The following is an 11,948-nucleotide window of genomic DNA, read 5'->3' as shown; positions in this document are numbered from 1 at the left end:
GCTACCCGAATACGGGAGTGTAGCGACAGTGAGCTGAGACAGAGCAACAGGGCAAGAGATGCTGAGAACGAAAATGTGGGCGGAAAATAGACTTTTCTTTAATGAACAATTGTTATTGTTATCATAACGATGATGATAAATCATTTTTGCTCAGTCTATTACAGTGGACTGTGTTGTTAAAAAGAAAAACTCGGGTAATTCTTTATTGACTTATTTTGACTTTATTGAAATTATCTTAATTTCAGAATTCGAATGTAGTTTAGGTTTGTTGTGTACAAAGTTATAAATATCGTCAGAAGTATGTGTAGAAAAAGAGCGTGCTTTAGAATAGAACTACATACGTGAAGATTCACGGTCGACATGAAAAAGATAACAGAAGATGATCTTGCAATCAGCTATCTATCAGTGTTAACTAAAACCATTGAATATATAGAATGAGTTATAGAGTTCCAAGGTATTTGGATCAGACGTCCAACGTCTATTGCTAATTAGACTAGTATACAAATCCAAACGGTACGAAGTTCGTTAAAGTCTACTAAGTATACTAGGCCTCATCACGAAATTCCAACTAGATATCCAAGGCTTCACACATTTTATACAATTACTCTAAATATCACAAACGGTATGAAAGTGAATCATTTCAAAGGGGTGCAGCAGCAAGTAGCTTAAGTGATCCGTGCTTGTCTTTTTCTTCAATGTTATTTAGCTGTTTCTATTTCGAGTGTTCTGTACTGCTTGCATAGCTGATATAATAAAACAGCTTACCTTTGCGAATGAAACTCATCCCAATGGGTCAGTTGATTGTGTGCTCTTTGGTCTGCCCCCCGTCTTGCCAAAGACACGTGGCATTCTATATCGACGTACGCGTAAAAATAACTTGCATAATAAACAGTCAAGGGTGACTAATTTTATAAATCGTTGTTTCGGTCACCTGCAAACATATTAAGTACTCTCCCTAAAATTTGTACGCCTCACAATATAGCTAAACTGTGGCAATAATCTTTAGCAGAAGTAAAAACGAACAATTCACGGACTACAAACAGTATAAAAATGGCAGCATCGAAATAGTTCAAGTTATTATTACCAAAGTTTTATAGTTGATTTGCTTTCGCAGCATAGGCCTGCTCAACGGGAGCTTTCTTCCACGCTACCGGCGCCGGCCTAGACAAACAGAGATAGTCCCATAAAAAAATTATCTGAAGATATTTTACAGTAATCACAGTATTCAAGTTATTGTTCTATAAAAAATTGAATTCTTACATTACTGTTTATGTTACGCAGTCTAAGTTATTGCGGTTAATGCAGACGATCTAAATTAAATCGATCGCGTCGTCATATCTGAACATACGCGACGTACATACTTGTTACTGACCGGAGCTTACAACCCTTGTCTTTGACTGGTCAGTGCCTAAGTGTTAACTCTGCCTGAACTATAGTTTCTTGTTCAATTAGCATGAAGTTAGTTACTTTTTAGCGGCGGAAACGCTCACAGGGTGATAATCAATCATAATTAAAAAATTATTATAAATCATGACGTAAGCTGTCAGTTAATACTGGCAATAATAAGGTCGATTTATTTGAGAAAACAGATTATGCTATTTACTATTGCAGTTGTATAATACAGATAAACACTAAATTGTGACTTTATCTATCACCTGGTCGCTTTACAGCAGAACTGTGAATGTGATCTTGTTATTATAACAAATATAGCATGGCCAGCACTTTTGTAAATGTTATGTTGTACAGAAATGCGCATTAATGCACCGAGGCGTAGGAACCATCAATAATGTTTTGATCAGAAACAGTGGAAATGTATGTGCCAAGATACTTGTGACTTCATCTGATCTATTGAACAGAAAGCGCGTACTTTACACGGGTCCATGTATGAGACTAAGCGAGTCGCCTACTCAAATACTCTTACCCGCTCGCCACTGCCATTTGGCGGGTAAATATTTAAATTTTATTTAATCTGATATGCCCGCGAAACATGTTGATCAGCGTTGCCACCTAGTGAGAGAAATTGTAGATAACGTGAGGCGACGGTCCACGACCCAGAGAGGTGCGCCGTATTGACATGCTGAGCTAAAAAGAGCTTTGATGCCGTTAACTGATTAATGCGAGTATGATTTACATTGGAAATGTATCGAAATAATCTAGTTTTTAATTTAATTGCTATTTTTAAAGCCCTGGACTGTTGTAATTAATGTATGCAAATTGGATTAGAAGTACGTAAGTGAAAAAAATATGTCAATATTCTGTTCCACCAACGCCTTCGCGGTAAGTACCTCGTATGCCTTTCTGATAGGATAAGTTTAGGACTGATCAGAGTTCTTAAAACTGAAACTCTTTCATTACCTAAAAATGATTTATTATTCATAGTGATTTTTCGAGCTGGTTGGTCTTTTTATAATTGCATATACACATTGAGTATAACTTTCGTCTACTTATCATGATGTTGTCCACTATTTGTCTGCCAGTATAAGCTACTGTTATAGGCGGTGACCTCCCTTTTATTCTCCCTTTTATTAAATTCAAGGCGTCCTTGAGCTGTGGCAGGCGATTCAAGAACAGTTACCTTAAGAACAAGGGTGGGCCAAACAAATACGCAATACATAGTGCGTTCATAACGTGATATTCGTCATTGAGATTATACAGTCGACAGATAGTAGATTTTTGCGTGCTCAGAAGAAGAAATTTAGATATGTAGGAAGCCATAACTAGCTAGTGCTAAGACGAATCTTCTACCCGTCATTCGAAGTACCGAAAAAAAGGCTGTGAAAATAACGCGCCTGTTGATCTATTGTAGACGGGTCAATAGTTTCCATGGTAAATATTCTATTTATCGTTTTAAAAAATATGTGTTTAGTTTAGTGTTCTAATATTCGCACGGGATACTATGATAGTAAATAGCCTTTAAGGCATTTGTTTTAGTTCGCCAGAATTATGGTCAATCTGTATCTGAGGGGGTAGTTGGTTTCATATTTTCTGCTTTCTTGTTCTTTCGTTGTCATTGTTGCCTCATTGTACTTATGCATACAAACCTATATATCTTTACACAGATAGAATATATCTGACGTCCTTATTAGAAGCTACCCATTTATTCCTCGTAAAGCTCAACTAGTTGCCGCTAAATGGTGTAACCAGCTTTATTGCATAGGTAACTACGTGCGAATAATTTTAACTTTTCGTTAACATGAACCCAATATCATTATTCATAGGTACATGGGTCCACCCCAATCATATCTCCTAGTGTTCTTTGACTGCCAGCTAAAGCTAACAACCTGCTTTCGCCAACTGCCTTATACCCGTAATACTTTTATACAAAGAGTATAGCAATATTGATAAATTTCGTTTTTTTTCGGCCAATACGAGCGATCCTCTACAAATAACTAAAGAGGTTTAATAGTCTCGTCAGAAGGTGTATAATACTGAGCCCGGACTAGAACTCCACCATGAACACCTCCTATGAATAGAATATGACACACAGTAGAAGGCTTAACCTAATAACGATGATGATGATGATAATAACAGTAATTTTAACACCAAGTAGATGTTTGCTTACGATTCTGTCCAAGGGGCTCCTCGTGGTCGTTCAAGCTTCTTGGGAAGTCAGCGGCGATTACGGCGCCAGCATCGGCTGCCTGAAAACATGATGGTACTGCTGGCTTATAGTCATCTTTAATTTCCAACCCTTAATAATTTGACCATCAATAGCTAAATATTGACTAATTAAGCAAGGAACTTGCCTTCTGCCTCAATTGCAGTAACTTGCCCACCAGCAGGAATAATAATAATAGTAATAGCAATTATTATCGACACTATTTTCATAGTACCTAGGAGAAACTCGTTTGTCGATACCGGCTTTTTTATGTTTTTCGCAACAACCAATGAACACTTAACGGTAAGCGACTCTGACGCACATCAGAGTAAAACTGTGCATAGGATGTGGTTTAACAAAGGTTGCCTTGCTCCTAACCTATTAGACCGGCTAACAAAAGCTAAGATGGCGCGCCAAGTACTCCTTCTTTTGTCCTGCCTGCTTCGCCAATATGGCAAATGTGATCTCGAAGCCTCGATTGTTATTAGCTTCTGTTGTCCTATATTCAATATTGAACGACCTAATCATTATCGTTGAATCATAATTGGTCATCGGCAGTTGTTTTGCAGCTTACGAGCTTTGTTCGTCAGGTCAAAGTAATCATTTTTCGAGTAGGTAACAGGAGTGCGCGACTGAGAAGGTAATGCCATTCGTTTTAGCACTCGTAGTTTTGTAGAAAGGGAGAGCCACTGTCTGCCGTGACCACAGAATTGTGGATTTGGGTCAGCGTAAGAGGGGCTCAGATTAGCTCCGATTGCATCCCATGGAGTAGCATGCCGGTCTGACAGTGTTTTCGCTTTTTGACATCCTTTCAGGAAAAAAAACAATGAAGGACCAAGCACTAGGAAGATGAAGCAAGCGGAGATTTGGCCAGATGGAAAAATTAGAAAAATAGTCTACGATTGTGGCTGCTGGTACCAGTCCAGTGTGAAGAGGGCGGTCGAAGAGCTTCGACCGTCATTAGCAAGATGCCTTAACGCATCATGGAGATAGGAAGACCTCGGCAGGGTGCCGTTTGGCCGTTGCTTGTGCTAGGAAATGCTTCTGCCAAGGAAAATATCTCAAGCTCCTAATATTGATGAAGCCAAGAAGAGAGCAGGCGCCAAAACCAAGAAGCCACCAAACGGAGCGGTCATCAATAAACTAAAAAGAAGTTTGCGAAACGAACAAGGAAAAAAGAGCAAAACCTAAGAGGTCTGTCATTATTCAAGGTCATATGCGTACGCAGAGTACGCTTCACCTCACGAAGGACTTTCTTCGTGTTCTGCCAAAAATACTCTCGAAGAAACCATTTGATGGTACCGAACTGGGTCATGTGCGATGGAAGGTGTTGATGTCTCGAGCACTTACAGTGTGTCGCGAATCCGCAGGTCGATCCACATGCGTCCTGCAACCTTTGCGAAAAGCTTTAATCACGTCACAGCGAATTTTCCTTTTTCTGTTTTCATATGGCCAACTCTCGCTATCACAGCCGCAATCTTGCAGCTTTCCGTTGTCGAATACGCAGAGTGGCCTTTCGACCTCCATTACAGCTTGCGCAACCCCGGAACTGTTGAACTGAACCCTGTTGATTTCTCCACCCCAGACGCCGGCTCGTTCGACCCGATGTCGTTTGTTGTTCTCGGATTGGTTGAATATATTATTCGGAACACCGATAATATGCGCAACTAACAAATTTCTTATTGCCCAAGCCGATGTTGCTTGTCGGGTTGGCTGGTAGTTCATCTATCTGAGAAGGCGGTGAAGATAGGAAAACTGCTATTGTAACCACTATTACTACTTCGCATCCAGACGAAATGGAAATATATCTGCGCCTCCTTGTCGTGATGGACGGATAACGCCGGTTGGGAATACATTTCACGACTACCTTCTTCTTTTGCCATGTCCATTCCGCCAAAGGCGATTCCGTCTAGATAAGCGAAGTCGTCAGATGTACTTAGATGACGGCTAAAAAATGACAGAAGTCCGGGTTCTGCCGACGTCTCTTCCTTTCTAATTCAGTAACCCGTATTACTTTCAATATGGCCAATATGGTATTTATATGTCGTATTTAATTCACGTATTTAATTCTTTACTTGCTATCTGGTAGGAAGCCAGTAAACCTTACCTAAATAAAAGGGGACCTTTTCGTTTTTAATCGGTTAGGTAAATAAGGACGTCATAGCAATGATAGAAGCAACGACGTGAAGCGGACAGAAACCTCTATAGTAGCATACAGATGCATGTGTAACGCATGCATAATGCAAAAATGCCACATGCGAACTACAAACCACTTACGCATGTAGATCATTTGGCCTCGAGAGAATCACACACGAAGGTAGAAGCCAATGGCAACAACCATATCATCATCTGAAATCGAGTGAAAAAGACCATTAGAACAGACGCTACTAAGCTAAAGCTACCAACCACCATCAGTTGACTGTATTTTACGATTCTCATTATATATTACTACTTCTACTACGTGTATTGCTAGTTGAAATCAATTAAAGCTAAGCCGAGGCAAGGCTTTGATTACGTCTAAGAACAAAAACATAGAAAGTTACTTTCAAGCTACCTAAGTAACATTTTAAAGTCTTACCTTCTATGACTACTGGCTACAACAATGTTTGATGCCGATGCTTACATAATCAATATCGTCTTGTTCTTGCTCATTGTCTAATACGAATTCCGCATGCGTTCAATTAAATCTCACTGATGCCGCACAATGTAGGAACAATGATAAAGCTAAAAGCTAGATATAATAATAACAATAATTATAATGGCCGTGACATCATTAAACTCAACGTCGGTAACGTTGGGTCCATATATCTATATCATATATTTGTACTACTAGCCTATTTGGTCGGTATATTTGAGACAGCGCTGTCGTCGTCATTTCCCTCTCTCTATTTGCATTCTAATGAGATTAGATAGGGAATTCAAACTAGACGACAGCTATGCGTGACTACGTAATGAAGTATTTGACTGTGTGTGGAGCGGCTCACCAGCAAAGCTGGCCCGCTGACGTTGCCATCAGTCGTAACCGTTATGATGCTGCTAGCCGCGCGACTAGGATAGATGAAAGAGCTGACTTTTGCAAGCTAATAACTAATCAACAACACTCCTGCGAGCAAGCAGGCATTAATTACCTACAGACAGATTGTTACAATTGCGGGCCAAGCCCACAGAGCTAAGCAGCGTGTAGAGGGTAGGCTGTAGGCCTTTTAGGTCGTGCGTACGCTGAACAAGTAACGAGGCAGAGCAGAACGGTTCCACCGACTCAACCAACTACCAACGTCTTTTACGATAGGAAAACGGTAGATCAGCTTAGCAGAAGCTTAAGGGAGAGAAAAAAAGAAAACTATCGAAGCATATTTGAATACCGTCTGACTCGCTTAACCTATAGTTAGGTCGCGGCCCATTTAATTAGGTCGTATGTGAAAATATAACTAGGACGGCCTGTTTCTACTCTAGAAGTTGCAATCAGAAGGAAGCCGTGAAGTAAAGCAGACATGAAAAATGTTGGCTTCTACCCGAATGGCCTATTTATGGTTTTGCCAATAGCTAATTGTACATCTAACCGTAAGCAAAAAGGCTATATTATAGTTTGTTTAACCCTCTCATGTTCATATGTCTGTTTATTGGCTGACCAATCATGGATTTTTGCTTAATTCTTTAAAACTGAGATTACCTGAAAATTGAACTCACACTCTGACCTGTATTTTTTCTGCTTTCATTGTCAAATGTCAATCGAAGCAAAAATTTGTTGCTTTTTGTCAGCTCCGAACCGACCGACTGTTGCTCGTAAGGATCATAGTGTTTGCTTAACCCAAGCCCGCCTTTACGTCGACCGTACAGAGCCAGAAGGTGCAACACAATACCAATTAAACAACTCCAATGGAAAGGGGATTGCAGGAAGTTTTTTGTAGAGGTAAGCAAGGTTATTGAAAACAAACCGCCGTTTTTTTCGCCCTTTCACAACTGATGCAAACATGATAACACTCTGCTGTTCTACGGGGGTGTTAACATCTGACCAGAAAGTCGCTACAGAAATATGAGACCACAAGTATATCGTGACTCAATCTCAGGAGAAGTATGGAAAATGGCAAGACACCCGCTGCTCCTTGATGCCTACTACGGGATGAGAAAGATAATGGAAGTGTCTCAGTGCGTACTTAGACATACAGACACGTGTAAACCTGAAGAATCGCGTTACACTTCACACACAAGCGCTCTCTCACGTAGAAACATAGTATATATATATATGAACAACGTCTCTAAGGGCTCAGAGGGGAACTCCCTCATCGGAGGAGCAGAGATCGGTATGGGTACAACACCGCCAAGGTCATTAAGAGCATCGGCCAGTTGCATCAAGCAAGACCATGGCCAGTATCATGACAAGCAATTGTCAAGGTTAGCTGGCTGGCTGGCACAGCTAGTTTGGAGGATAGATCCGTCGAATGTCAGACTCCAACCGGATCGTCCAGTCAAAACGATCAAATCAATTTGGTGACGGTGTATGGCGAACGAAGGGACTATACTGGGGAGCGAAAGGGGCTTTTGGGCTGCAGAAGCAGCGACAGGGAGGAGTCGAGTAAAATGTTGTTTCGCCTCCGGCGACGACGACTCGATCGTTGACGTCGGACACGGACGACCGGCGGGCTTGAAGCAAAGCTCTCATCGAACCATCTGGGAAAGTTCGTCCGAACGCGATAGAGCCCTGAGACTAGGCGCAAGTCACTAATAGCCAAAGCTTCGACGAAGCGAGTGACTCACTCCTCCCGACTTCGACTACATACAACGTCAACGACATTTAAATGTCTTCCCGTTAAAAGTATATTTGTACATGTGTGCCGCTCCTTTAAGCGCTTCAGGACTCTCTATAAATTGAACTGAATCACAAAACATATTCTCTTTGTAACATCTTGAATAATTACAATATATAAGCCTGAAATGTATTAAACACTAACCATACAACGTAAGCCTAGAATTGCCCCTTAATAGAGTACCGTTGGAAGAAGAAAAACAAGCAGAAATTTGAAAGAAACCAGAATGTTATATGGTTTTAACATCAAGACATTCAACAACATACCGCAAAGTCTGCATATATTGCAATTATGCATTGGTCAACACATATTGAAGTAGTGTTTGTTGTGAAGTTGCTAAACTTTAGTCCGAGTCGCTTATTTTGAAAACATACTCAACCTAATTAATTAGCTTTCGCTTACTTATGCTTTGTCATTGACCTTGCAATTTTAGACTCTGAAATCGAACTGGTCGCATCGAACATCCTACCCTGTTTCTTTCTATATAGGCCGGGTACCATCGGTGTTCTGTCTGTGGTACTAAGCGGCCCCGCAGTTTACAGTCCATATGTGTATTCCTCAAGCACGTCGAAACTTTCGTCAAAATATCATTGTTTTGATAGCCGTTAGACATAATCGACTACGATTCTATCTGGCTACAAACATACACGTAATCAAATGATTAACATCTCCTCAGCTTTTTCGACATCGTGATGGTGTAACGAAAGTACCTAGGAACCGTTTCAGGGGCTTTGGTTTTTAAACTGTTTACTACTGTACTGTAATCATAGCATTCATTTTCCGCGTACGAGGGTATACGTATATCAAAATATTTCTACACGCATGTAGTGACGTTGTCGACAAGACGTAGACAAATAAACACAAGCAAAGGTTCGGTGAAGAACTTTGCAAAGCAGTTACTTCAGGCGACATGGGAGATGTAGGGAATAAATAATTGTTGCTATAGTTTGTGTAAACAGACCGAGTTCGCAATATTTGTTTTCTGCCGTGAGGGAGTCTATGTACATATGCTTGAGAAGGGGGAGCTGAAATCCAACGGCAATAGGGGTTGCGTGACGATCGATGCAGATACGAGTGATGCCGTTTTCATCGCAGGAATGGGTAGATAAATTAATTAAATGGCGGCTTGTTTAACGACGTAACCAGAACGACCGACAGACTTCACCAGACGTTCGCCGTATAACGACATGTTGTAAGAGTATATTGTCCCGCCTGATCCTCCTTCTCTGTCTATGGTTTGGACCCCACGCGAAACCTTGTGAACTCCCTCCGAAGATGTTGCGTAAGAGAAGAAATAAAAAACCTGAACACAACATAATACCACCAATATGAACCAGTAGTGGAACAACACCACATGAAAGATGCAAGACAGGATGAACCAGGGCAAACTCCTCCAAATAAATAGAAAAAACAGGGCAGCAGAGAATGACGGAGGGCGAAGGAACCAACAGATAAAAACTATAGATTATGGTAACTATGAATATATGCAAAAGAAATGCGTATAAATAAAAAAATGAAAATATAAAAATAAGAACTGTGCGTCTCGATTTCGATATTAGGTAGAACAATTTAGGTTTTTCAACTGTGGTTAATGTCCTTCGAGATTCATTCAACAAACGCCTTTGAAAGGGGAATGCGGTCACATCGTTCTCAATTCTGTAGAAGGACGGCGTCTGAAGGAAACCGGTCTCGGCCAAGTCCTAGATCGCTACCAGTCGCGATGTTTCAGACGGGTAGATTCGTTAAGATATAGGTATCACTGCGCCTGCGCGCAAGTGAAATAAAACTTTCAGCTAGACAGATCAAGGATCCTTCATTGTATCGAGGCTGGCGGTATTTTCCGCTATAAGCTAGTACAAATTCATAACATATATTTCAGTAAGGTCCTTTAAAATACAACGAAACAGCAGCGTTGCTTTGCAACTTTGTTTTATGCTATCGTCTAATGAACTTTTATATGATAGTTTATTTTTTCAACCAAAACCAACTCCACAATTTTTTTTTCTAATACCAGCAAATCTTACGTCGTTCGTAGAGTTCCACTAATGTTAGGCATGCTTGTACATACGCAGGTATTTGTAGAAGTTGAAGGTATTTTCGAACTGAGCCCGTGATGTCATTTAGCTGGACGTTATGTACGCGTCATACCTCCAGACGTTCAAAGCCACACAAGGCGCCACAATGTGGATTATCTAAATTTTCGATGCAAATTATTTAATTATAACAAAGCGTGCTTGCCTTGATAGCTTGCTCCCTTCCTGCATTTATCGTCTCTATTTGTAAACATTTAGTCGATGTACTCTCTCGAACTATTCGTAGAAAACGTAGACCATGCTGAAAGTAATTTGCACCACATCACATAAAGCATTTTCTATATTTAGAACGTAAACCTTTGCGTATGTCGAAAATTAGATTGCTTCCTGTACTACCTAATAATAATAGGGTATGACGTCCAGTAGCGCTACCACACTTAATAGTCGTCGTGGGCGATTATATTTGTTAACTTTATAGCACAACCAATAAAAAAAATGAACGTCGAATATTCTGCATTCGTAGAGACCCAAGTAAAGTTTCGATCCAGTGTAAAATGTCCACATTTGGCTTATTCCTTGTAACTAGATAAATAACGAATCGAAGTAGCAGCAAATTTAGTTCGAATACCATTTCCCAAAACTCGGATTGATTATAAAGTCCTCATATCTGCAAAACGTAATAGCCGGACGTTCCCATATATACGTATATATACTTGATGTACACGAATGCCCAGTATAAAGTCTTCATAATTAAGGAGGAGGAATAAGGTGGCGTACAGAGATGCACTGCCTCCTTTTGGCGATTAGCAACGCCATTAAGAAAGTCGGTAATTAGCGATCAAACAAGCATTGGTTTCAGTCCGTCCAATGTTGGAAATCACGAAAGTTGGCAACCACTGTCACTCGCCATAGAGTAGTTACAACTCTCCAGCATAAGTTCACTTTACGCTTATCTTGTTATGTCGGTTATCAGTTCGCTTTCCAGTCTTGTGTAAGTACTTGTAGGCCTACAAGGGATTCATTTGAAGCTTTTTCTAACTATAGCAGGTGATCCTGTTCATGTTAGTCCTATAGGTACAATTCTCACGGAATTGGAACTCACGCGTCAGGCTAACCGGTTGGATCGACTGGCTGATTCTAGATTCGCATAAAAAAATTCGTGGATGAACCACCACGCTAAGTTCGTTACGATAGATTTATTAAAATTAATTAAGACCATTTACGATTTATTCGGGTCCAGAAAAACCAGCAAGTTCTTCTACCAGGGGCAGCGGGTGGTCTCCGAGTCAGTTTCTGGATTCTCTTACTCTTTCTGGGTCTCCTTAAGTTACAAATACAAGTCGAATACATGTATATATAATTATGATTAATCCAATCGAATATGCTATAGAAAGAAACAAAACAAGATGTAGTTATGAGAGTTGAAGTGATAAATGGCGCCAGTACGTGAGGGGATCACTGCTGAGAGATTGAGAATCCCGAATGCTTCTATGCGTTCCGTTGTTTAGGAGT

The 11,948-nt window shown here is 40.4% G+C and overlaps 1 protein-coding gene and 1 long non-coding RNA gene across 4 annotated transcripts; one reads left to right on the top strand and one right to left on the bottom strand.

Moving 5' to 3' along the window:
• Positions 1 to 6: 6 nt before the first annotated feature.
• Positions 7 to 11,787, bottom strand: LOC111264809 (uncharacterized). 3 transcript variants are annotated; one of them, XR_002683094.2, is made up of 5 exons: positions 11,660 to 11,787; positions 5,876 to 10,737; positions 3,563 to 3,641; positions 1,085 to 1,161; positions 8 to 931 (listed from the first exon to the last, which is right to left on the bottom strand). XR_002683094.2 is itself a non-coding variant. In XM_086970216.1 (3 exons), the coding sequence occupies exons 1-3, from the start codon at positions 5,321 to 5,323 to the stop codon at positions 909 to 911; spliced, it is 477 nt and encodes a 158-aa protein (XP_086826342.1). In that variant the 3' UTR covers positions 7 to 908. The 3 variants fall into 3 exon arrangements, 1 of the variants encoding a protein (XP_086826342.1); XR_015312818.1 differs by lacking the exons at positions 5,876 to 10,737; positions 11,660 to 11,787 and adding an exon at positions 4,949 to 5,323 and having other exon boundaries at positions 7 to 931; XM_086970216.1 differs by lacking the exons at positions 1,085 to 1,161; positions 5,876 to 10,737; positions 11,660 to 11,787 and adding an exon at positions 4,949 to 5,323 and having other exon boundaries at positions 7 to 931.
• On the top strand, positions 1,092 to 9,937 carry LOC111264810 (uncharacterized). The gene is made up of 2 exons (XR_002683095.2): positions 1,092 to 2,277; positions 4,414 to 9,937. It is a non-coding gene; the product is annotated as an uncharacterized LOC111264810 (long non-coding RNA).
• Positions 11,788 to 11,948: the final 161 nt, after the last annotated feature.

Source organism: Varroa jacobsoni, unplaced genomic scaffold (assembly GCF_002532875.2).
Source record: "Varroa jacobsoni isolate VJ856 unplaced genomic scaffold, vjacob_1.0 scaffold_900, whole genome shotgun sequence".
Taxonomy (NCBI): Eukaryota; Metazoa; Arthropoda; class Arachnida; order Mesostigmata; family Varroidae; genus Varroa; species Varroa jacobsoni.
This window is presented reverse-complemented; position numbering and strand designations above follow the sequence as displayed.